Source organism: Pipra filicauda, unplaced genomic scaffold, assembly GCF_003945595.2.
Source record: "Pipra filicauda isolate LSUMZ 115617 unplaced genomic scaffold, ASM394559v2 scaffold662_size176556_pilon, whole genome shotgun sequence".
Classification (NCBI taxonomy): domain Eukaryota; kingdom Metazoa; phylum Chordata; class Aves; order Passeriformes; family Pipridae; genus Pipra; species Pipra filicauda.
In genome coordinates, this window is record NW_024104823.1 from 73,820 (window position 1) to 98,859 (window position 25,040).

Below are 25,040 nucleotides of genomic sequence, written 5' to 3' on the forward strand. Positions count from 1 at the left end.
ACTAAACAAGACACTAAGAGGGAGGATTTTCACTCTTGGAAATCCTGATTTAGTGTCCTGTCAGAGAGCTGGAGAGCACTCCCAGCGCTGCTACTTCCTCAGCCACCTCAGTTTAGGATGCCCTGTCTGGCACATAGTTTGGGTCTGAGTCAAAAAAGAAGTTAAGCTTTTGCTGACTAGGTATAAATATATAAATATATAAATTGCTGTGCTCTGCCTGCTTTCCTGCACTGCCAGACCCTCTTCCTGCACTCCCTGGAGGGTGTGTGGGAGTTCCAGGAGCAGAGCCTGTATTCAAACCACCTGGTAGAAATGTGGAGCCTGCAGTTGAACCTCAAAGCAAATAAACTCCTGTCAGACTCGTATTCACCTCGCAGGACACGTCGTACGGGAGCTGTTCTTAAAATAACCATCTCCGGGGGGGGGGAAAAAAGAAGAAAAAAAGGAAAATAAACCAACCAAACATCCTTATCTTCTTTAACTCTCGTTATAAAATTGTAAAGTTGGAACCACATCTGGTGTGAGGAATGAAAAGGGTTTTATTGAAAGAAAGCAAGAGGTCAAACAGTCACAGGGTCAGGTCTCAGCCCTGCAGACAAAGTCAGTGGCACAGAAGGAACTTTAGGGAAGCTGGTAAGAATTCCCTACAGTGACATTGGTACAGCATTCCCAAATCCAGAGTCATCTCACCCCAGGAAATGCTTCAGAATCATTACTGTTGGAAAACACCTTTAAGCTCATCAAGTCCAACCATCGACCAGCACAACCACGTTCACCATTAAACCACGTCCCCAAGTGCCACATCCACGTGCTCTCCAACACTTCCAGGGATGGGGACTCCAACACTTCCCTGGGCAGCCCATTCCAGTGTTTTACATCCCTTCCTGTGAAATATTTCCTGATATCCAATCTAAACCCACTGGGACTGACTGGAGTGTAAAATCTCGTGGCTGGCAGGGGTTCCAACCACAGTTTTAGGCAAATCTGAAAGTAAGTTGGCCCAAAAGTTGTAAGAAATGAGCTTCCAGCTCCAGAAAGGACTTTGGTTTCCTCTCCCAACCCTTTCCCCCTGCCCTCTTCTCCACTGTCATCCTTCCAGGACCTGAGGGAGCCGAAAATAAGATGGAGAGGGAGTATTTCCAAGGGCCTGGAGGGACAGGACACAGGGAATGGCTTCCAACTGCCAGAGGGCAGGGTTAGATGGGATATTGGGAAGGAATTCCTGGCTGGGAGGGTGGTGAGGGTCTGGGATAGAATTCCCAGAGAAGCTGTGGCTGCCCCTGGATCCCTGCAAGTGTCCAAGGCCAGGTTGGAGCAAGCTGGGCTAGTGGAAGGTGTCCCTGGGCTAGTGGAAGGTGTCCCTGGGCTAGTGGAAGGTGTCCCTGCCCATGGCAGGGGGTTGGACCAAGATGATGTTTAAGATCTTTTCCAACCCCAACCATTCTGGGATTCTGTGAATAATGTTCTTGTCCACAAGGTACCAAGGAAAGCCTGAAAGTGCAGCTGAGCTTGAACACTTCACAGTTTCCACTTGTTGCATTTCTTTCCTTAAATTATATCACTCCCCAGAACACTTTTCCTGCTTCAATTCCGTTTATTTCAAAAACAGAGCAAGTCTTGCGGAAAATGAAGCAATAAACTTCCGAAAATAAACACTTTTTTTAGACACAGTTCTTTAAAAACGCCACAAAGAGCAAGGAAATATTCTGTGAAATGTGATTCCCCCCCAAAGGGAAGATAATCACAGCACAGTCACAACTAAAAAGGAATTTTGGGCAGTTTAAGGAAAATTCCCTGGCCAATAATCTTCACTAAAGCACAGCTGTCCCAGGTGTTGCCAAATTCGAGTTGCAAAGAACCTCAGCTGATTTTTGAAGGATCTTCAGCCCCTCCAAGTGCAGCATTTCCACCAGAGCCAGCTGGGGGTTGGGGTTCTCTTTGCTCCTTCTCAACTGGGAAATCTGAAGGTCGTACAAATGGGGTGGAATGATTAAAATCTTTTAATATATGTTAATTTTTAGAGGTTTTAAATAATATAAGGATTGTTATATTTTTAATGTAAATATATATAATTATAATTCATATATTATAATATATAAAAATAAAATATATTATATGTTTATATAAACATATAGAGAGATATAAATATTTATTATATGTTATAAATTTTATCTGTTAAATATAAAATACATAAAATATATTAGATATTTTTCTATAAATATATATTTATCTATAAATATGTTATATATTATATTATATATTTGTACAAACATATACTTCCAGATAAATATAAATATATATTATAAATTTTATCTATTAAATAAAAAATATATAAAAATGTATTCTATCTTTTTCTAAAAGTATCTATTTATATGTAAATATAAAAATATGTTATATGCTATATTTATATAAACATATATTTCCAGACAAATATAAATATATATAATACATTATAAAATTTATATATTAAATATAAAATACATAAAATATACTAGATATTTTTCTATAAATATATATTTATATACAAATATAAATATATGTCATATATTATATATTTGTATAAACATATACTTCCAGATAAATATAAATATATATTATAAATTTTATCTATTAAATATAAGATATATAAAAAATGTATTATGTATTTCTATAATCTATTTATATGTAAATATAAATAGATTTTATACATTATATTATATATTCATATAAACATATCTTTCCATATAAATACAAGTATATATTATACATTATTAAATTTATCTATTAAATATAAAATATATAAAATATATTATCTTTTTCTATAAATATATATTTATATGTAAATATAAATATATTTTATACATTATATTATATCATATATTTATATAAACATATATTTCCATATAAATATAAATATATATTATACATTATACATTTTATATATTAAATATAAAATATTATCTATTCAATATAAAATATATAAAAATGTATTATATCTTTTTCTATAAATATATATTTATATGTAACTGTAAATATATGTTATACATAATATTATATATTTATATAAACCTATATTTCCATATAAATATAAATATATATTATACATTACAAATTTTATATATTAAACTAAAAATAAATAAATATATCATATATTTATATAAATATATACATATATAAAAATATATATTTATATATAAATATATAAAATACAAATATATGTTATATATTATAATTTAGATATATTTTAAATATAAAATATATATTTTAGAATTTATATGTATTTTTTAATAATAGGACATGAACAGAAAATTTGTGGCAATCTGTGTAGGGATTGCATGAACCACATAAAATAGTATTTTTTTAAAACTTCCACAAGAGAAATAGTAACAATAAAATAAAAATAAAAAGAGGGGAAGTGGGAATAATCCCAGTTGTCAGCCCAGAAAATGACATTTCTAGGGAAGACAGGAATCTGGGCTCCCTTGTTCTTCCAGTCCAATTACCTGGAGAAGGACCTGCTGGGTCTCCTCTGTTAAAAAATGACAGATTTGGGTGGTTATTTTCCAGCTCTGCTCTTGGTTTCTGGCTGAAATGACGTCCCCAAGCAGTGTCCTCCTCCAGCAGGCACTGAAACCACAGCGTTGGAACACAAATGGTGGGACCACAACCTTGGAACCACAACATTTGGAACCACAACATTTGGAACCACAACATTTGGAACCACAACATTTGGAACCACAACATTTGGAACCACAACATTTGGAACCACAACATTTGGAACCCAAATGTTTGAACCCAAATGTTTGAACCCAAATGTTTCAACCCAAATGTTTCAACCCAAATGTTTCAACCCAAATGTTTCAACCCAAATGTTTCAACCCAAATGTTTCAACCCAAATGTTTCAACCCAAATGTTTCAACCCAAATGTTTCAACCCAAATGTCTGAATCACAATGTTTCAACCCAAATGTTTGAGCCACAATGTTTCAACCCAAATGTCTGAATCAAAATGTTTGAATCACAATGTTTGTTTGAACCGAAATGGTTGAACCCAAATGGTTGAACCCAAATATTTGAACCATAAGGTTGGAACCCAAATGTTTGAGTCAAAACGTTTCAACCCAAACATTTCAACTCAAATGTTTCAACCCAAACCCAAATGTTTCAACTCAAATGTTTGTTTCAGCCCACATGTTTCAGCCCAAATGTTTCAGCCCAAATGTTTCAGCCCAAATGTTTCAGCCCAAATGTTTCAGCCCAAATGTTTCAGCCCAAATGTTTCAGCCCAAATGTTTCAGCCCAAATGTTTCAGCCCAAATGTTTCAGCCCAAATGTTTCAGCCCACATGTTTCAGCCCAAATGTTTCAGCCCAAATGTTTCAGCCCAAATGTTTCAACCCAAATGTTTCAGCCCAAATGTTTCAGACAAAACGTTTCAACCCAAATGTTTCAACCCAAATGTTTCAGCCCAAATGTTTCAACCCAAATGTTTCAGCCCAAATGTTTCAACCCAAATGTTTCAACCCAAATGTTTCAGCCCAAATGTTTCAACCCAAATGTTTCAACCCAAATGTTTCAACCCAAATGTTTCAGCCCAAATGTTTCAGCCCAAATGTTTCAGCCCAAATGTTTCAGACAAAACGTTTCAGCCCAAATGTTTCAACCCAAATGTTTCAGCCCAAATCTTTCAACCCAAATGTTTCAACCCAAACCCAAATGTTTCAACCCAAATCTTTCAACCCAAATGTTTCAACCCAAACCCAAATGTTTCAACCCAAATGTTTGAATCAAAATGTTTGAACCACGATGTTTGTTTGAACAAAAAACGTTTGAACCCAAATATTTGAACCACAATGTTGGAACCACAACATTAGAACCCAAATGTTTGAGTCAAAATGTTTTCAACCCAAACCCAAATGTTTCAACCCAAATGTTTCAACCCAAATGTTTCAACCCCAAATGTTTCAACCCCAAATGTTTCAACCCCAAATGTTTCAACCCCAAATGTTTCAACCCAAATGTTTCAGCCCCAAATGTTTGTTTCAACCCAAAATGTTTCAACAAAAATGTTTCAACCCAAAATGTTTCAACAACAATCTTTCAACCCAAATCTTTCAGCCCAAATGCTGAATCAAAATGTTTGAACCACAATGTATGAATCACAATGTTCGAACCAAAATGTTTCAACCCAAACATTTGAACCCCACACAGGGATTTGCTGCAATTCCCAGCTCAGGGATAAAACATGTGCTCCTCCTAAACTTCCCCTCACCTGGGCCTGTAACCACAGGGGTTTATTTTTAGTTCTTACATCAACTTATTCCACTCAGCAATGAAGCTTCAAAGCATAAACAGCTCAGAACAACAGAACTGGTTTTAATTATTGACTGTTCCAAGCAATGCCCAGGTAAGCATTTTCCATCCCTGCTGTCTGAGGCAGATTTGCCATTTGGAATAAATGATCAAACTGCCCTGACAGTCACTGCAGATGGATTTCAGTCATTTATTAGCCCCAGAATTTCAACAGCAGCCCATGGAACACACGAATCAAAGAAATCATTTAAAATTGCATCAAACCGACAGGAAGAAGGCCTGGAGTCTGAACCTTACAGGAATATCTTGAAATAGAAAAGGAAAACAATGGGGTGGAGTTATTAATACAAGAAAGCAAAAGACCAAAGCAGAAGAGGCAATGATTTTACAGTTTATGGTGTTCTCTGCCTTTCTTCTTTTCACTTCTCAGCTGGAGTCAATGAGAGACAACACAGGAGATCCAATCCCATTGTCCTGGGATTCCCACCCAGCCAGCAAAGAGCAAATAGTGAAGGGTCGGGAAAACATTGAAGGGGCTGGAAAATGTGAAGGGGCTGGAGAACATGTCCTGGGAGGAGCAGCTGAGGGAGCTGGGGGGGTTTATCTGGAGAAGAGGAGGCTCAGGGGGGACCTCATTGCTCTCCCCAAATCCCTGACAGGAGGGGGCAGGGAGGGGGGTCGGGCTCTGCTGCCATGTCCAAGGGAAAGGAGGAGAGGAAATGGCCTCAAACTGCACCAGGGCAGGGTCAGGTTGGAGATCAGAAACAATTTTTCCCTACAGGAGTGGTCAGGCCTTGGAATAAGTGTCCCAGGGAGGTGGTGGAGTCCCTGTGCCTGGGAGTGTCCCAGAGGTGTCCTGATGTGTCCTTTGGGGCCATGGATTAGGGGTGATTGTGGTGGTGCTGGGTGAGGGTGGCACTGGATGATCCTGGAGGTCTCTCCCAACCCTGGTGATTCTGTGAAACAGAAGAAAATGGCACAAGGACTAAATACTCTGAGTGCTAAAACTTACAATTCATCTGCTCCAAGGCTTAACAACTTGAGGGCTGTGAGGAGTCTCCAAGATGGTCCATCCCAGCCAAAGGTCAGGTTTCTAAAAAGTCCAAAGTGATAAGAAAGTATCAGTGAGCTTTTACAGTGTGACAGTTTTCTTCCTGACAAGGGGAGATCCCAAGCTTTGATTCTGGTGTTTACAACTTCCACATCCTCTCACAAGCATATTAGTTTGTTAAAAAAAAACCCAACCCAAATAATCATTTTTTGCAGGATTTTGATACTAGAAGCAAAATTTGCCTCCCAGAAAATACTGAAAAGAAAGCTCACAAGGAAACAAAGAACTCCAGATACCTACTCTAGGAAATCATGATCCTTTAGAATGGACAGTTTTGCCTTTCTCTGCTTGTCCAGTGGTGGAAGATATTTGAGGAGAGTATCTGCATAAAAAGACATTTTAGATATTTAAAGAAATGCCACATAGAATAAAGCACAATCATCAATTCTGAAATAACACTGCAACCATATTTTTCAAGGTTGAAAGGAACAAACAAACAAAAAAACCTGCTACAATTTAGTGAAATTTCACAGAACAAAAGTGCTTTTTGTGTCCTTATAGCAAAAATCCTGACTCAAAGTGAAGTTCTGAACCACCCTCAGCAACTTCTGTTTGTGAGGATCAGGACTTCAATCCTGAAGTCAATGGTAAAACCTTAGACATCCAGTTGGAATTTCCACATAGATTCTGCTAAGAATCACAACTTTGTAAAAGAAAATGTTCACAAAGAGCATTTGCAATTTTAAAACTCCAATCCTTAATTTCTATGCAGAGGTATCACAGCCTATTCCACTTCTTGGAAGTGCTTTCAGTGACAATTTATAAATCCAACCTGATGAGACATAAACGCTGCTGTGAGGGTTATCCATGGCAACAAATCCATATTCCAGGAGCAGCCTCTGATTATCATGAGGTCCATAGCAGATAAAAACTTCTCCATATTTCTTGCACTGGGAATTTGCCCAAATTTCATAGCTCCTTGTCTGCTCATTAAATGCAGCCTTTACCTAGGTGGAGTTAAAAAAGAAAAGGTTTTACTCTTGGCAGGGTGAAAAAAGGAACCAAACCTCGAATATTAAGATCCAAAAGTAGTGAACATTTCTCTAACACTGGAAGAAAAGTGTTTCAGAGGTCTGAGAAGGCAGCCCATGAGTGTGAAGAACAAACATCAAAGCCCTGGCCTGCAGCATGTGCCACCCACTGGGCAGATTTATTGGAGAGGCTCCAAATCTACAAATAAAGATGGTTTCGTGCAGAGTTGGCCCTTCCTGTGCTGTCCCAGCTCTGTGTTGGCTCTCAGTCCCTGACAGAAGGTGGAACTGCTCTCCACACTTCCCTAAGGCTGCTCAGAAGCTTCAGGAAGAGGTGAAGTAACACAGGGACTGTGTAACTTGGAATCTGTGGCAGGAGCTGAGCATTTTAGGGAAGCAGAGCAGGGTTATGTTTACAAATGGCCCTTCCCAAAAGCTCCCCTGGGTGCAAATCTCACCCAGGGGCTCTCCCTGTTGCTGCATGAACTGAATTTGAGTTGTGGAATCACAGAATCCCAGAATGGTTTGGGTTGGAAGGGACCTTTAAGATCATCTAATCCACCCCCTGCCATGGGCAGGGACACCTTCCACCAGCCCAGGTTGCTCCAAGCCCCATCCAGCCTGGCCTTGGACACTTCCAGACATCCAGGGGCAGCCACAGCTTCTCTGGGAATTCTATCCCAGTCCCTCCCCACCCTCACAGGGAAGAATTCCTTCCCAATATCCCATCTATCCCTGCCCTCTAGCAGTTTGAAGCCTTTGCCCCTTGTCCTGTCACTCCAGTTCCTGGTGATCTTTACCACAATTATCTTTATTCAACTGCCTTGGGCTGAAGAACAAACTCCAGTGTATTTATGACCCGTGAGTCCTCACCCTTTACACGCTCCCAAACTGACATTTTTCCCACTGGGAGATCCTTCCCTGACCTCCACACCCTCCTAATCCATCCCATAAATGCCTGTTGTATTGAGACAGTGCATTTGCAAATAAAGAAATCGAGTGATCTATTTTTAGTTTCTCACCTGAACATTTGGACTGTGGTTTAGCAGATCTAAATACGGTGCCAGTGCATAAACATCTGGCTCCAGAGAAAACCATTCCCTCTGTGGATGTTTCATGTATATTGTCCTGGTATTAATAGTGCACCAAGCCCACTCCAAAGCACTGTAGGTAAAAATAGTTCCTGTGTCCTCAGCAAACAAAGGCTGCAGGGAAGAGAAAAAAGCCTTGGAAGACAAATACAGCTCGTGGATGGTTGTTCTCTGCTCCTGAGCCTTCTTTCTTAAAGGTTCTGGAAGAAGGGTCACTACATCATGTTCCCAACAACCAGGGCAAGTGTAAGTCTTGGGTAGAACATCCAGGTATGGCTTCCAGGGGGATTTCTGCCCAGCATGTTTCTCTGCTATTAAAAACGTGCACAGTGCCATCAAAGGGGACACAGGAGGCTTCCAGCTATCAGAAAAGAAAGGAAAAATAAAAATACCAACCCAGCAGATACTCAGAGGTGGGATGGGAATTGGGTGTTTTATCTCTCCAAGGGTTCTTTTAGATATCATAAAAAGCTTCTATTTTAAACTGCTTTGTAGTTCACCTCCAAGCCCTTTGGATGGTTTCAAAGGGGGCAATAAAAGTTGGTTTGGAATAACAACTTCAGGTTCACCCCTTGGGTTGGTTTTTTTTTGGGGGTGGAGTGGGTTTTATTTTAGGATATATAAGGACTCAATGTCCAGCATAGGACTTTGTTCTGAATTTTCTACAAGGCCATGTCCGTGTGACTGCTCTGCAACCCCTTTTTATGTTCCTTCTCCTACTGAAGCTTATTCACAAATTCCCAAGAAATCATTCCTAAGTGACATTTAGGTCCAAGCTGGCTCTGAGGCAGGTCAAGTTCCAGCCTGTGCTTTAGTCTGCTGAGCTAAAAGGGGATGTTTTCAGCCCAAACCTTTCCTATCTGAGCATTCCACACCCATGAAAGGCCACAAGAAACAGTTACCACTCAGGGAATGCAGTTTAAAGCTCTCCCACCACTTCAGATGATTCGTCTACTAATGAACAACCCACACTTCAGGCCAACTTGTCCATCAAGTGTCACTTTTCACTTACTTCTTAATGTATCCTCCCAGGCAGCTCCTAAGGACAGTGCCTGTGGTGAGTAAACACTTCTCAGGCAGTGAAATAATGAGATCCCCTGCCTTTGAGGGAGAGGGAAAAAACAATAATCACACACAAGGAACAGTAAAAGTCAAGTGTAAGTGACTCATTTCATACTCCCACGGGAACGGGGAGGGTTTGAAGAGTCCCAGCCCAGGGAAGGAGGACAATTGCAGCCAGTACAAACCATCACTGTTCACAGAAAGTGTGTGGCTGGCTCCTCCCTTTCTTTGCACTGAGATATATTCTAGATCAGGTCTCACAAACAGCTGAATTTCCACCAACAAGCAGCACGTGGCAGGGATATTTTAGGTCATGTCTCCCCTGACCTTGCTTGCCAGGCTGCTGGGGGTAAATCAGCTTTCATGCCTGGCTGGAGCCACGTGTGCCCATTGCTGCAGGGAGAGCACATGGATCCACTCAATGCTCTTCCCACTCAGCTCCTGATTTTTCCCTGTCTTGTTCCAGCCCAGTTGGATTCAGTGCTTTGCACTCACTGCAGGCTCCCAGCACTGGGGGAAACCTCTGGCTTCTGAGGTCTCCACCTGAGCCAGGATGAGAACACACACTGTCCTCTGCACGGGACTTTGCCACTGCATCTCCTTCCCACCTCTTGCTTTGCTCCCTGTTCTGCCAAAGATCCTGGCTCTGATTCACCATTATTTCATTTACTATCCTCACACCACTTAGGAAACTTCTCCAACAAACCTATTTTCCAAGAAGCTTTTTCAGTCAGAGTTCCAATATCCACAGGGCAAGGAATTTTTTTCTATTATTCCCTTTTCCTGCTGGAAATGCCTGAGAAATGATGTTCCTATTAATTAATCTACCAACACAGAAGCTTCAAAGTGAAGGTCAGAGGCCAGAAATTACATTCACAACAGAATTCCTTGTCTGGAATTCTAAGTTTTGCTTCTTGTAAAAACTCATTCCACCTCAAAAGAACCTGAGGAGATGCTGCAGCAGGACCAACATCACTGACCTGAAGAGTTTTTGTTGCCATCAGTCCTCTTCCTGTCTCTGAGGCAGGAACAAAAAGCACAAGTAAATACATGTATACATGTGAAATCAGGAATCTGTGATCAGGTCAGCAAGGAAAAGCTCTAAAAGAATAGACATTATCTCTTCCAAATCATAAAAGCCAGTTATGGGTTGTTCCATACATATATTTAATTTCTTTGTTCTCCAACTCTCTTTATTTCTTAGGATCCTCTCCCTGCATCCCCTGCAGCACTTGCTGTTCAGTTCTAGCCACTATTCACCTCCTTTTTCTCCCAGTTCTGGCAATTATTCCACTTGTTTTTCTCAATTTTTTCTTCAAACATATCTATCATCACCAGCTGCAGTTCTTAGTTTCAGAGTTTCAACTAAACTTTATAATTTCCAGTCACAATATTTTTCTCTGATTCATTCTATTCTTTCTACTCTCCATTAACATTGCAAAAAATTTGGAAACATAACCTACTTAAAGAGAAAAAAATACAAGCATATACCTTTACTGTAAACATTACTAAGTGAATCCCAGCTCTAAAAGAATTTATTTATGTGTATCACTAGATCTGCTGAACTTGCTTGAGGAAAAAAAAAAGATGAACAAATGAGAACAAGGTTAGGTTCCAATGCTGGAAACACAGAAACACTTCTTTAAAACTGTGCTACTAACACTTAAAATTTCAGCTTTTACTAGGAATTCAGCATAGGTGTGCAACTTTTGTTTCTGTTAAATTGATATTCATGTGCATTTGCCAAAAATCCTTAAAAGACTAACAGTAACTGGCTTTTTTCCTGATGCCACCCAGGTGTAAAAAACTTACATCAGGAATCTACCGTTCTCAGAAGAATCAGAAATTTGTACCATCAATAAAAGAATTAAAACATTACCCCTGAACTCTGCTGGCCTTAAAATACTGTCTTCAAATCCTCTGTCTTTTAGCCACTTCTTAAGTTTAATGTACTCCAGCTTGTGACTGCAGTTGACTAAAAATAAATTAAAAAAAAATTAATTCTATAAAAGGCTATAATTTCCTGCTGGAAAAGAAAGGAAATTTAAAAATTTCACTGTGTAGTCAGACAAGCAAATCTTAAGACATTTTAAAGCATAAAAAAATAGCGAGAAAGGCTCCCCTAGAACTAACTAACTAAATTTTGGGCCTCTGGTTACTGGGAGGTCTCAGAATTGTGTGAGTTATTCAGTATATTCAAGGAATTTAAGAATAATGTAGTACTTGTCAGGAGCCAGAAAAGAGAGCTCACAGTACTCACCATGCCGTGCTGGTGACTGTAAACTAATGCTACAATATTTGCATATTAAAAAAATGTAACATTTATTAATACCATTTTCAAAACACAAAGGTTTTTGCAAATCATAGAACGCCCTGAGTTGGAAGGGACACATCAGGACCATTGAGTTCAACTCCTGGCCCTGCCCGGGACAATCCCAACAATCCTACCACGTGCCTGAGAGCAAAAAAACACAAAGGTGTTTGCAAATATAAACCATAGAAAGATACCTTGAAAAGCAATTGGTTTATTTTATTATTTAACTTTCAGGGATAGTACCTCCATCCACAAAAGTGTGCAAGTGTTTTCTTCTTCTCTTCCGGCCTGTCCGACCTCTGTTTTTCTTCATATCAAGCAACAGATTTTGCTTTATTTAGACAACCTGAACTCTAAAAAAGAAAAAAAAAAAAAGTTACTTACAAATATTTAAAGTACTTTTCATTCCCTGTGAGGGTGGGGAGGGGCTGGGATAGAATTCCCAGAGAAGCTGTGGTTGCCCCTGGATCCCTGCAAGTGTCCAAGGCCAGGTTGGACGGGGCTTGGAGCAATCTGGGCTGGTGGAAGGTGTCCCTGCCCGTGGCAGGGGGTGGCACTGCATCATCTTTCCCAGAATCACGGAATATCCTGAGTTGGGAGGGATCTCCAAGGATCACCAAGCCCAAGCCCTGGCCCTGCCCAGGACACCCCAACAATCCCCCCCTGTCCCTCAGAGCGTTGTCCAAACCCTCCTGGAGCTCTGGCAGCCTTGGGGCCGTGCCCACTGCCCTGGGGAGCCTGGGCAGTGCCCACCACCCTCTGGGGGAAGAACCTTTTCCCGATATTCTTCGCTTTGCCAAAAGCGCCCTGAACTGACCCTCAGGAGCGCAGGTTTTCCCTGCAAGGAGAGAGGCCGGGCGGGGAACCGGGAGCACCCACAGGCGGTCGGGCTCCTGGACAACACCACCCCATCGCATCCTACCCCTCGAACTGGGAAGCCTGTGCTAACACCACCTCCATTCCCGGCTCGGCACAACCCCCCGGGACGTGAGGGGCGGGAGAGAAGCAGAACTCAAAGGCGGCGCTGCGAGGGAACTTCCCGAGGGAAGCGACCGCTCCGGGACCGCCCCGTGCCCCGCGCACCCTCCATGGCAGACCCAACAGCACCCTCCCCTGGCAACCTAAATTGCCGCTCCCGAGTCCCTCCCGGGCTGGAATCGCTTCCCGGTGCTCCAAACCCACCTCCCGGGCAGGACACAGGCACCGACATAGCTCGGTTTCCCTCACGGCGAGTTCGTTCCCGCCCCAGAGGCGGGGCTGCTCCGCCATCTTAGGGGCGTTCGCATCTCCCTTCCCCGGTACTGCGATCGTCTGGTTTTTGGGGGGAGCAGCGTGTGGTTTCCTCTGTGTGCGGAGCTGAGGGACGAGGGGGAAGGCACCCGCGGTGCTGGAGGTGGGTGAGAGGTGCTGGAAGCCCCCCCCGGGTCCCTCAGACCGCGGTGCCCTGAGGGGGTTGGGGCTCGGGGCTCATGGCGGCCCGGGCGTGCCCTCCCCGTTAGGGACCCGCTCCTGAGGGAGTGGGAGTGAGGGGAAAACGCGTTTGCCGTGAGGCGGGAAGGGGGCTCCTGGCTCTGGGAAGGCAGGAGCTGGTTGGGGTGTCATCCACGCGCGGGGTTAGTTACAGGCGAGATGGGAAGAGAGGTGGAAATTATGTAAAAACAGCGTTTTAAACTTGCTTTCGTGCGGGAAATGCGTCTTCTTTAAATGCGCCGTATCTGTTTGAAAAACAGCAAGCAGGCTTTCTGTCTAGAGGTGATGGTGTGTTCGGCAGTATAAACATTGTCAGCCTGTGCTCTGCTCTTTTCCCTCTGAAAATCCTCTAATTACTTCTCCCACCTGGCACTTGGAGATCAAGCTGCTCCTTCCTTTTTTTTTTTTTTTTTTTTTCCCATGTTTTTCCCATGGAATGGACCTTAAAGCTCATCCAATTCTTGCCGTGGGCAGGGACACCTTCCACTAGACCAAGTTGCTCAGGTTTTGAGCCTGAGTTTTTCAGCTGAACCAGCTGAAATATTCCCAAAAGAAGGAAATGGGCTTTCTGTGAAGTGTAAGTGCGGAAGAGTTTACTCCCACCAAAAGTTAATTCAGTACTAAAAATTAATCATTGACTTTCTTTGGTAAAGACCTTTCTTTCTTCTTTTTGCCCAGTCACTGCCCGGGTTTTCTTTGAAACATTTAGCACTGGGTGTGTGTTTCTCTGTGGACACCTCGGGCTACTTTAAGAAGTTCCAGTCAGTAATGTAGCTTCACATAATTCAAGCTGGAATTTGAAATAGTATTTTAAAGAAAAAAACCCACTTAATTGGCCAGAAGAGTTGTGGACTCCACACCCATGGTGTTGTTCAAGCCCAGGTTGGACAGGGCTTGGAGCAACCTGGTCTAGTGGAAGGTGTCCCTGCCTGTTGTGGGGGGTTGGATTAGATGATCTTTAAGGTTCCTTCCTACTTAAACTATTCCCTGACTTTAATTCCTTTTCAATATCCACCTTTGTCCTGTGGCCGGAACAGAGAGATTTCTCTGAACAATTTTTCCTGCATTCTGCAGGCCTTGCTTGCCATGACTTCGGAAGTGGCAGGCGGTGTAACGTTTATACTTATAAGCTGTGTGAAAATATGCAACGTTTATACTTGTTAGCCGTGTGTTTATAATTATAAGGTTTGAGAACATAGTATGTTTATAGTAAGAAAGCCTTGAGAAACCGGAGATAATGAAACACCTGCAGATCTCGAATAGAAAGAGCTTTGCATGCCAAGTATGATCTTAGGCCTCGTGGACAAAGAACCAGGTCCAATAAACTGAGAGGCGTGCACAGACTGAGCTATCCAATCACCCTGCTGTGAGCATGTACCCAGAACAAACTAAACTGTATCAAAGTTAACTGATTTAAATAATAAATTGGACATCGCTTTGATCACGTCGATCGTTTGCTTTGTCTCTCTGTACCTCTCCATCAACACTGTCCATCTGAGTGAAGGTTTCTTTGCTGTTGGCAGCTGCTGTCACCTGGACACACACCCAGGGAGGACCATGTCCAGCGTGCCCGTGGCTGTGGTGACGGGGTCCAACAAAGGGATTGGCTTTGCCATCGTGAGGGACCTGTGCAAGCAGTTCCCGGGGGATGTGTACCTGACAGCCCGGGACCCCGGCCGGGGGCAGGAGGCAGTGGCCAAGCTCCAGCAGGAAGGGCTCCGGGCCCTCTTCCACCAGCTGGACATCGATGACCTGCAGAGCATCAGAGCCCTCCGGGACTTCCTGAAGGAGAAATACGGAGGGCTGAACGTGCTGGTGAACAACGCGGGCATCGCTTTCAAAGGTAGGAAGGGCTCTGGCTGGGATAGTCCTGTGTGCTGCCAAGCTGTGTGGAGAGGATTGTGGATGCAGCTGACATCTGGATGCCAGTGACATGCTGCACTTTTGGCTGGGCAGGCTTCCTATCTTGAGGACAATGTGAAATGGGTCTTCTGGGATCTCTTGGGCTGTCTGTGCCTGTGCATTTCTTCCTGGAGAGGGTGGTCAGGCCTTGGCAGGGGCTGCCCAGGGAGGTTTGGAGTCCCCTGGAAGGCCTGGATGTGGCACTCAGTGCTCTGGGCTGGGGGACAAGGTGGGGATGGGGCACAGGGTGGATCCATGACCTTGGAAGTTTTTTCCAACCTCAGTGATTCTGTAAACGTGCTTCCCTGGAGTGCTGTGTTTGCATCACCCAGGGAGCATGGAAGCACTTGAGGCACGCAGTGCATGTGAGTGGAGTTGGGATAATTGCCTCAATGCCCAGGAGCCTCACCAGGGCCATGGGAGCCCGTCCTGAGGGTGAATATCAGCCATGTTCCTTGGGGATCTGTGTTTTCTCTCTTCCACAAGCCTCATACTTTGTTCTGGGTGTTACCTCCTCAAGGCATCCAGCTGATAAAAAAGAAACTGGCCCTGGGTGGTTTCTGTTGTCTCTAACTTTCTCAGGCTATTCAGTTACCTGTAATCCAGTTAACCCAAACCTTGCTGTGCTGAGCAAAGAGTGTAACCATTTCATCTCCCAGTGGACAGGAACACAGGGAAAGTGAGGAAGCCACAGCAGTTTTAAGGTGGAAAAGTGCATTCTTCTTGTAAGTGTTTATAAAAGCAAGTCAAGATCATGTTAGATAAAGCAAATCACAAGCCTGACTACTTGTTCTACGGAGGGGATTGTGCCCCTCTACCCCCTCAGGTGAGACCCCCCTGCAGAGCTGCTCCAGCCCTGGGGAACAGCCCAGCAAGGACATGGAGCTGCTGGAGAGAGGCCAGAGGAGGCACCAAGAGGATCCCAGGGCTGGAGCAGCTCTGCTGGGAGGAAAGGCTGGGAGAGCTGGGATTGTTCAGCCTGGAGAGGAGAAGCTTTGGGGTGACCTGGTTGTGGCCTTGCAGGGCCTGAAGGGGCTCCAGGAAAGATGGAGAGAGACTATTTCCAAGGGCTGGAGGGACAGGACAGGAGAAGGGGGAATGGCTTCCAGCTAACAGAGGGCAGGGTTAGGTGGGATATTGGGAAGAAATTCTTCCCTATGAGGGTGCCCAGAGAAGCTGTGTCTGCCCCTGGATCCCTGGAAGTGTCCAAGGCCAGGCTGGGTGGTTCTTGGAGCAACCTGTGCTGGTGGAAGATGTCCCTGCCCATGGCAGGGGGTGGCACTGGGTGATTAAGGTCCTTTCCAACCCAAACCATTCTGTGACCCTGTTTTCTGGTTGGTTTTGGTTGGTTTTAGTCTCTTTGCCTGTCTCAGTTAGGACAGGGAGCTGTTCAGGCCCAGCCTTGTGCTGACTCCTCTGCTCACAGTGTGGATTAAGGAGGTCTGTCAGGGAGTATGGAGCAAACCTCACCTGCCCCTGAAGGTGGAACTTCTCATGGAGTGGGAGTGCAGTGATGGTCTTCTACAACCCACTCACTGTATGTTTTGCATGTTACTTTATAGAAAAATTGCTTGTGTTTGATCAATTTAATGGGAGGCAGCTCTTAATATAATTCTGAGCTTCAGGGTGTGCTCAGGACAGAGAGGTATTAAAACATTGCAGCAGCAGTTAAAATATCACTTCCAGGTGTTTAGCCCAGACTTTGTTCAAGCTGACACCAACTCTGAGTCAGCAGTATGTCCCACAATTCAGAAATGTGGTAAAGGAGCCTCTTGTGGCTGTTGCTGTGTGAGTATCTAACACAAAGCTTAGAGGGTGTAACATCTCTGTAAGAACTTGCTGTGATGCTTATCCCGTATTTTTGTTTTAATTCTTCCTCCCAAGGTTATTGTTTCTGCCCAAACCTGCTTCTTGCCTCACCAAATTTCTGCTGCCATCCCAGGATTTATGCCTTCCCTTCTTTATTGTGCTGTTGCAGTCTGTCAAAGATTAGATTTGCTGTTAAATTTTATCATTCTGGTTTTGTGCTGCACCCCAGATTGTCCAGCAAAAACTGTTCCTGGATGAAATGCTTATGGAGCTGTGGGTCCTATTCTGGGTGAGCCTCTCTGAGAACAGTTATAAATTCTGTTAAATCAAGCAAGGGTAGGATGTTACAGTGTATCCAAGTGGGTTTGGGAGTGCAAGGAAGTTCCTCTCTCCAAGGAAGGGAGGGTATGGAAGCAAAAGTTTGGAGTTGTGTAGGTTTTTAGCTCTCCCACTGCCATAACTCCTTGCCATAGGTCAGGCAGCTCCTTTTCCTGCCTGCTAATTCCCACTCTTTTCCGTGTGTTAGCACAGATCTGTCACTTCAGGGGGTGATTTATGTGATTTATGACACAAGTACTGCTCAGTTTTGGGGGTGGCTGGGGGTTTTTTGGCAGTTTCTTTATTCAGGCTGCACCAAATCCTACAGAAGCTTTTATGGTGTTGGTGACTTCAAGCCCCAGCTGAGAACCTGGGTGTGGGTAGGTCCTGGCGGATCACTGGGCAGGTTGGGCAGCACATCCCAGGAAAGCAGTTTTTCCATGGCTTTTCCATATAAAAGACAGAAAGACCAAACAACCTGTGGGGTGACAAATGACCCTGCAGAGGGAACACAACTGGCTCTCCTGGGGTAAAGCCAAAACCTTCAGCTAAGAAGAGGTGAAAAACACAATTAACTTATTAATACAATATTGCAGAGCCAGGTCTTCTCATTAATGTCAATTATGTTGCTTTTCTTATAGATTTTAATTGATCATATGCCCGTTTTCTAATTAGTGGGAAAAAAATAAGCTACACTTTTGAGGTTTGGTAGTTTAAAAAATAACTAAGATAAACTTTTGGGGTTTGGTAACTTCTATTCAACCAGTACAATTCTGATTTTTGGTTGGGTTTTTTTTTCTCCTCTTTCCCACCTGCCATGAAAAGTTCAGGACAAGACTCCATTTGCAGTCCAAGCTGAGGTCACACTGAAGACAAACTTTTTTGGAACCAAGAATGTTTGCACAGAATTGTTGCCTCTTATGAAACCCTATGGTAAGTGAAACAGAAATAATTTTGTATGAATTTTGACCCTTATTAAATGGGAAAATCCTCTCCAGTGTCAGACACTGCCCCATAGCAAGAGGGGCTGTGCTGTAGGTCAGGACAGATGGGCTTTCTTGACCCCCAAAATGTCTCTGCTGTGTATATTTAAATCTGCCTTCAAGCTGGTTGCATTCTTGTTGTGGATTGAAGTGAAGCCATAGAGAACTTCCTCATGTTCTCTCCGTGATCTTTGCCTCTATGAATTGTTCTTGCTTCAGAAGGGACATTTTGATGACAGAACTGGGATAGGGATGTACCTAAAACCAGCCTTTCAGCTGAGTTTGACGTGGTGCTGAGATGTGTTTGCTGCTATAAATGAACTGCAGTTTATACTAACATTTAAACACATCCAGGTTTTTAAGAGAAGAGAAGTCAAGCAGATGAAAGAGAATTTGAGAATTTTTAGTTCCTGGTGGAGAAGGAGAAGACAGAATAAATGAATTTTGGGGGCCAGCTAGGGAAGGAGTAAACAGTGCCAAAATTACAACTTATACTCTTATACTAAGGGTGAAGGGTGAGTGTGTTAATAAAATCATTAACAGAAAGGATTAATTTCTGTGCCTTATAAGGTTAAATCCCCATGTTCATCACCTGAATGGCTGGAAAGTCTCAAGAAAGAGGGAAAACACTGCAAGATAATGTTGGAGACAATGAATGATTTACTGATTACCTGACTCACTCCTCTGTACTGAAGTGCTGGGAGATGAACACTGCAGGTTTTTTTGCTGGGATTAGGAAATCCTCAGGTATTCTTAGCACTGTGAAAATACCTACAGATTGTAAGAGGTTGTTTCCTGGAGGCTTATGTGACATTTGATAGAGAGCTTTTGCAGGTGCACAGCTTAAATTACCTCTGGAACGGGATTTTTCTAGAAATGTGTGACGTGGAGTTAACTCTGATCTTCCCAGAGTTCTGCAAAAACAACAGAGCACTCCAGGGAGATGCTGCTTGCTATCTTTCTTTATTCCAAACTTACTAAATAAGGATCTTTCCCTGCTGGCAACATGCATGTATTGTGATGCTGATCCTCTCAGGGCCATAGAAAAGGGCTATTTTGGAGCTAGAAGGCTGGGAAGGACAAGTATAAAGTGCAAACTGTTCTGAAATACATCCAGGAACAGATGTTGAGGGTTTAATTAAATCACCTCTGGAATGGGATTTCCTAGAAATGTGTGACACGTGGAGTTAACTCTGATCTTCCCAGAGTTCTGCAAGATAGCCCACATGAAATATTTGAGCTGTAGAGCAGCCCCACCTCAGTGCTGGGCTTAAGAAGTGTCAAAATAATCAGGTTTTTTTGCCTTTTGCAGGCCGGGTGGTGAACGTGTCCAGCACGGTGAGCTGCTCAGCCCTGGGCCGCTGCAGCCAGGAACTCCAGCAGAAATTCCGCAGTGACACCATCACAGAGGAGGAGTTGGTGCAGCTCATGAACAAATTCGTGGAGGACACCAGGAAAGGTGTGCACGACAAAGAGGGTTGGCCAAACACCGCCTATGGGGTGTCCAAAATCGGGGTCACCGTCCTGTCCAGGATCCAAGCCCGGCTGTTAAACCAAAATAGGAAAGGGGAGCACATCCTGCTCAATGCCTGCTGCCCTGGCTGGGTGAGGACAGACATGGCAGGTCCCCAGGCCACCAAATCCCCAGAGGAAGGGGCTGAGACCCCGGTTTATTTGGCCCTTTTGCCTTCAGATGCTGACGCTCCTCACGGGCAGTTTGTGAGCGAGAAAACTGTCTGCCCCTGGTGAGCTGAGCAAAGTGGGAATGGGAAGGTGCCTGACCTTGTTTACCTGATTTCACTCTTCATTATGTCATTGCCAGCCCTTTTCCCACTCCCCTGCCAGCCCCTTTTCCCACAGGAGACATGGAGCTGGGGGGAGGAAGTAGGTGCCTTATTATTTCTGAGCACAGCAGATCTTTGGGAGGTCCAGAGCTGCTTCTTGAGGCTGTTTCTTAAGGACAGTGAGTTGTTTTAGGGCTTCAGGGTGACCAGTTTGGGGAGAGGCTCATAAGACCAGAACAAAATCACTGCTGTGTAGAGACATTCCTTACTTTCAGAAGAAAATTAAATTAGGGGAAAATAAAAATAGCAAGGATGTACCATTAATAGAAACATGTAATCAGTTGTTTTTATTAATAATGTCAAGAAATAATTACTTACTGATTTGTGTTCATCCAACTGGCTTCTTCTGGTACTAAAAATGTCTGAAGTTTGAAAATGCATTTTGATTTTCTGCAGCCAAGTTTGTGGCTGGAATGTGTGATTTCTCCACTACAGAAAGAGAAAATAAACCAGAGAACTGATAAATCAAACTCTCCCTCAGTTCATTTATTGCACAGCCAGAAGTTTCCTTATTAAAAAGCTGAATTAAGTGCACTGGAGCAGGAGTGAAGGACACTGGAGGTAAATAATATGTGTGGGTTTATGAATTGCTTATCAGCACAGAACAAAGTGTGATTAGGAGTTGGTCTTTCAAGGATCCAGGAGCTATTGTTTTTGTGAGGAATTGCCAAATGAGTCATGGCCCAGAGCTGCTTGAAGACAAGGTCGAGTGCTGCTCCAAAAGTTCCCATGGAAATCTATTCTCTGGGAACAAAAAAAAAAGGAAAAAAAATCTCACAGGCCTTTGGTTTAAGGGCAACAGTTACAAAATCCCTGTGCAAAGTTTTTGACTGAAAGATCCACAGTCTGTGTGTGCCCTTCCTGTTGTGTAAATAGTATCTCCAGTGTTAAATACAAATTAAGTGTCTTAAGTATCCACCAGGATCTGTAAAGTTCCTTCTTGATGTGGTTTGTTGGTTTGTTTGGTTGGTTTTTTTTGTAACATTCAAGCCAAATTATAGGCTTGAAAGTTTTTTACAAAAGGTGTAAAATTCAACCTGGAGAGTTTTATAAAGTTGTAAAACTTCATGTAACACTCAGCCTGGAGAAGAGAAGGCTCCAGGAGGAACTTACAGCTGCTTTTCAGGGCCTAAAGGGGCTCCAGGAGAGCTGGAGAGGGACTTGGGACAAGGGATGGAGTGACAAGACAAGGGGGAATGGCTTCAAACTACCAGAGGGCAGGGTTAGATGGGATATTGGGAAGGAATTCCTGGCTGGGAGGGTGGGGAGGCCCTGGCCCAGGTTGCCCAGAGAAGCTGTGGCTGCCCCTGGATCCCTGGAATGTCCAAGGCCAGGTTGGACGGGGCTTGGAGGAACCTGGGCTGGTGGAAGGTGTCCCTGCCCATGGTAGGGGGTGGAATTGGATGATTTTTAATGTCCCTTCCAACCCAAACCATCCCATGATGATTTTATGTATTTGAAATTAAGCTCTTTCACAGTGTTTGCTGTTTGTTAAACCCACTTATTCTGTGTCAGGGTGAGGACACAAAGTGGAAGGTTTGGGCTGGATTGTCACTGTCAGCAATGTCATTTCTCATGCTAATATTGATTATAATACATTTTTTTGTGGAATGAATAGGAAGCAGGACAGAGGACAGATGTTCTCACAACCTTTGCAGCTGTGCTGTGGTATTCCAGGATGGAGAATCAGCTGTGTGGGTGGATCCAACCTCAGCTGCTGGAGGTGGAAACAAGGCAGAACACACTGGCTGTTCCCAAGATGAATCAGGAAGAAGCTGCACACATTCCCTGCTGACACTGGCAGTGGGAATGTGTCCTGGGAAGAGAGCTGGGACAGCACAGGGCAGAGTGCCAGGGAAGGGCTGTTTGCTGAGAGCAGAGCCAGGGCCAGGCTGGCTCTCTGCACAGGGCCTGCATTGTCCAACCAAAATTTATTTATTATCTATTTACTTGGGGATTTTTAGCTCCCTCCCTGCTTCTCTCCCGTGCCTGTTGTGTCTGAAGCGTTTTGTTGCTCTCAGATTCTGGCTCTTGCAGAGTGGTTCTTGTGTCCAGTTTAAGGGTTAGGAAAGGGCTGGAATAATTCTGGTCTGTTGTGCTGGAGGAAACTTCCACCTGTGATTTACTGCTTCTCTTCTGGGGGCACGTCACTCCCCAGTTTTACTTTGGAATTTGTTAGCCAGAGGAAATGCCTGGAAGTGCAGGAGCTGTGGTGACATGGGACAATGAAGGAGTTGGATTCACAATTGTGGGAGCTCAGGGGAGGCAGTTCCTTGGGAATGCCACAGCTCTTGCAGGACACAGCCAGGCTTTTTGGGGGTGGAAGCTGTGCCTGCTGCCACATCAGCTGGGTATAAACACTGTGCCAGGGCCCTGGGACTTTCTGAGGGAGAATCCCAGAATGGTTTGGGTTGGAAGGGACCTTAAAGCCCATCCAGTGCCACCCCCTGCCATGGGCAGGGACACCTTCCACTATTCCAGGTCACTCCAAGCCCCGTCCAACCTGGCCTTGGACACTTCCAGGGATCCAGGGGCAGCCACAGCTTCTCTGGGCAACCTGTGCCAGGGCTTCCCCACCCTCCCAGCCAAGAATTCCTTCCCAATATCCCATCAACTGACATACTCTGTCAGTTGGAAGCCATTCCCCTTGTCCTGTCCCTCCATCCCTCATCCCAAGTCCCTCTCCAGCCTTCCTGTAGCTCCTTTAGGTACTGGATGACCAGAACTCTTGAGACTTCATTTGTGTCATGGATAATTTTAATTGATCCCAAGTCTTGTAGTGTCACCCAACATGCAGACAAGTGTAAAAAACACCTGACAAGTGACACACATTTGCAGTTGACTTTCCCAATGAGAAGCAAACAGATCTCTGGCAACATCCCATGGAGTTTGAAGTGAACCTTCAGGATACCAAAGTGCAGCCTTGGCTGTCTCCAGCAGTGATTCCATCAGTAAATCCACGACTTGATGCCATCCCAAGGGCCAGGATTTAGCACGGGCAGCGCTGCCCTGGTGCATGGAAGGAACCACACACAACTGGTGCAAAGAACACGAATTTGTGAGGGAAAGAACTTCTGAAGAGGGAGAGCAACCCCTCAGAAACTAATTGAAAAATATCCTAAAATCCCAAAAATCTATCTAGGAGGGGGAAAGGCAGGTGGGCTCAAGAAAATAAAACAGTATATTAATGTAACACTTGCTGGAGGTCGTTGCTCAAACAATTTCCATCAAAATCTGAATGGTTTCTCTTCTCTCACCTTGAGGGACTGAACAGTTGGATCTTCCTCGATTTTGGTTTTTTTCCCACCTACTTTGAACTACCAGGATTAAGTTCTGCCTGCTTGTTAAATGGAGAGGGAAGGTTTGGGAAGGTTTGGGAAGGGAAGGTTTGGGAAGGGAAGGGGGAAGGGGGAAGGGGAAGGGAAGGAAGAAACTGAGGTTGAATAATATGTTTCCACATATATGTATATGAATCCTTGTAGGGCACAGTTGAGGTTAAGCAACGTTTCCACAGTGCCTGAATCCTGGTGGGGCAGGATCACGTATTTTCCTTCCCAGCTGCGATTTCCTCGTCCCTTTGGTTCCAAATCCCGCACATGAACCTTCTCCCGAGCCTTTTGCCGCGAACAGAGGGCTCCTCATATCGACCCCGAGCCCGCTATAAATGCGACAACCGACGCCACGGGAAAACCGCGTCTACGAAATTCCCCCAAATCCGCCTCTTCCCTCAAACCGGCCGGACCGGGAGCACAGCCGGGACACGGGAAGCGCCGACACTCGCGTTACCTGCAGGGCAGGTCACGGCCCTCGCTGCGGGGCGGGGACAGCCGAGCTTGTCCTTGTTCTCAAGCCACCCGAGGCCGGTGCGGCGGGACAAGGGAGCGGTGCCGATTATCCCGATGCTCCCGACGCTTCCCGGGGCTCTCCCGGTCGGAGCGGCCGCGGGGGGAGCCGCCCTTCCCGCCCGCGCCGCCAGGGGGCGCCCGGCGCTCCGACCGGCCGCCGGGCTGTACCATTTCACCGCGGAGGGGGAGATCGGGGTGACAGGAGACCCGCTACGGGCGGTGCCGCTCAGCGACACGACAGCGGGTGACACCGGGAGAAGGGTGACAACGACAGCGGGTGACGTCGAGGGCGACCGCGGCGTAACGTGGACACCTGGAGCCGTGCTACACTGGGCTATGAGATGGCGCCCCCCGCGCGGTGCTGGGTGATCTCGCCCCGCTGCGGCCCTGGCGGCGCGGGCGGGGGCGGTTTTCCAGAGGGGCCGTTTCCATAGGGATCCACTGCGGGAGCCGCGCCCGCCCCGCGCCGGCACCGCGCCGGGACACGTCACCGCCGCCGCCCCGGGACCCAGCGGGGCCCTCCGCAGGTACCGGGAGGGAGGGGAAGGGACCCGGCTGAGGGGGATCCCGCTCTGTCCCGGGGGTGACTCCCTGGCACGGCCCCGGCAGGTGGGGATGGGAATGGGAATGGGAATGGGGACGGGGACGCCGGAGGGGCAGCGCCGGTGCCTCGGGAGCGCCGCATTCACCTCCCCGAATCCCCGAATCCAGAATGGTTGTGGTTGGGAGGCACCTCTGGAGCTCGCCCAGTCCGACCCCCCCCCCGGGCAGGGTCACCTGGGGCAGGTGACACAGGAACGCGCCCGGGTGGGTCGGGAATGTCTCCAGAGGGGGAGAATCCACGCCCTGCCAGGCTCCCCGGGGCACTGGGCACGGCCCCAAGGCTGCCAGAGCTCCAGGAGCGTTTGGACAACGCTCCCAGGGACAGGGGGGGATTCTTGGGGTGTCCTGGGCACCCTTGGATGATCCCAGTGGGTCCCTCCCAGCTCAGGATGTTCCGCGATTCTCCCTGGATAACCTGTTCCAGGG

The 25,040-nt window shown here is 45.2% G+C and overlaps 3 protein-coding genes and 1 long non-coding RNA gene across 8 annotated transcripts in view; 2 read left to right on the forward strand and 2 right to left on the reverse strand.

The window, feature by feature from the left end:
* Positions 1 to 1,574: 1,574 nt before the first annotated feature.
* On the reverse strand, positions 1,575 to 13,285 carry SETD4 (SET domain containing 4). Of its 4 annotated transcripts, XM_027731163.2 has the most exons (12): positions 12,658 to 12,895; positions 12,084 to 12,193; positions 11,406 to 11,501; positions 10,507 to 10,544; positions 9,477 to 9,565; positions 8,396 to 8,825; positions 7,175 to 7,349; positions 6,643 to 6,724; positions 6,304 to 6,384; positions 5,589 to 5,596; positions 3,483 to 3,606; positions 1,876 to 1,961 (listed from the first exon to the last, which is right to left on the reverse strand). In XM_027731163.2, the coding sequence occupies exons 2-11, from the start codon at positions 12,151 to 12,153 to the stop codon at positions 3,536 to 3,538; spliced, it is 1,140 nt and encodes a 379-aa protein (XP_027586964.1). In that variant the 5' UTR covers positions 12,154 to 12,193; positions 12,658 to 12,895; the 3' UTR covers positions 1,876 to 1,961; positions 3,483 to 3,535. The 4 variants fall into 4 exon arrangements, with proteins under 4 accessions (XP_027586961.1, XP_027586960.1, XP_039244481.1 ...); XM_027731160.2 differs by lacking the exons at positions 5,589 to 5,596; positions 12,658 to 12,895 and adding an exon at positions 13,023 to 13,285 and having other exon boundaries at positions 1,575 to 1,961; XM_027731159.2 differs by lacking the exon at positions 5,589 to 5,596 and having other exon boundaries at positions 1,575 to 1,961; positions 12,658 to 12,893.
* Positions 13,286 to 14,806: 1,521 nt separating this feature from the next.
* LOC113993212 (carbonyl reductase [NADPH] 1-like) lies at positions 14,807 to 20,636 on the forward strand. The gene is made up of 3 exons (XM_027731164.2): positions 14,807 to 15,153; positions 18,165 to 18,272; positions 19,635 to 20,636. Exons 1-3 carry the CDS (start codon positions 14,868 to 14,870, stop codon positions 20,069 to 20,071), a joined length of 831 nt encoding a protein of 276 aa, XP_027586965.1. The 5' UTR covers positions 14,807 to 14,867; the 3' UTR covers positions 20,072 to 20,636.
* Positions 18,688 to 24,103, reverse strand: LOC120324704. Its single transcript, XR_005566209.1, has 2 exons — positions 23,953 to 24,103; positions 18,688 to 20,910 (listed from the first exon to the last, which is right to left on the reverse strand). It is a non-coding gene; the product is annotated as an uncharacterized LOC120324704 (long non-coding RNA).
* Positions 24,104 to 24,262: 159 nt separating this feature from the next.
* DOP1B (DOP1 leucine zipper like protein B) overlaps positions 24,263 to 25,040 on the forward strand; it is a 48,219-nt gene continuing 47,441 nt past the window's right edge. For both annotated transcript variants that reach the window (XM_027731154.2, XM_027731157.2), the window contains exon 1: positions 24,263 to 24,538. The gene's annotated coding sequence lies outside the window, so the exon portion shown is untranslated. The remainder of the gene's footprint in view (positions 24,539 to 25,040) is intronic.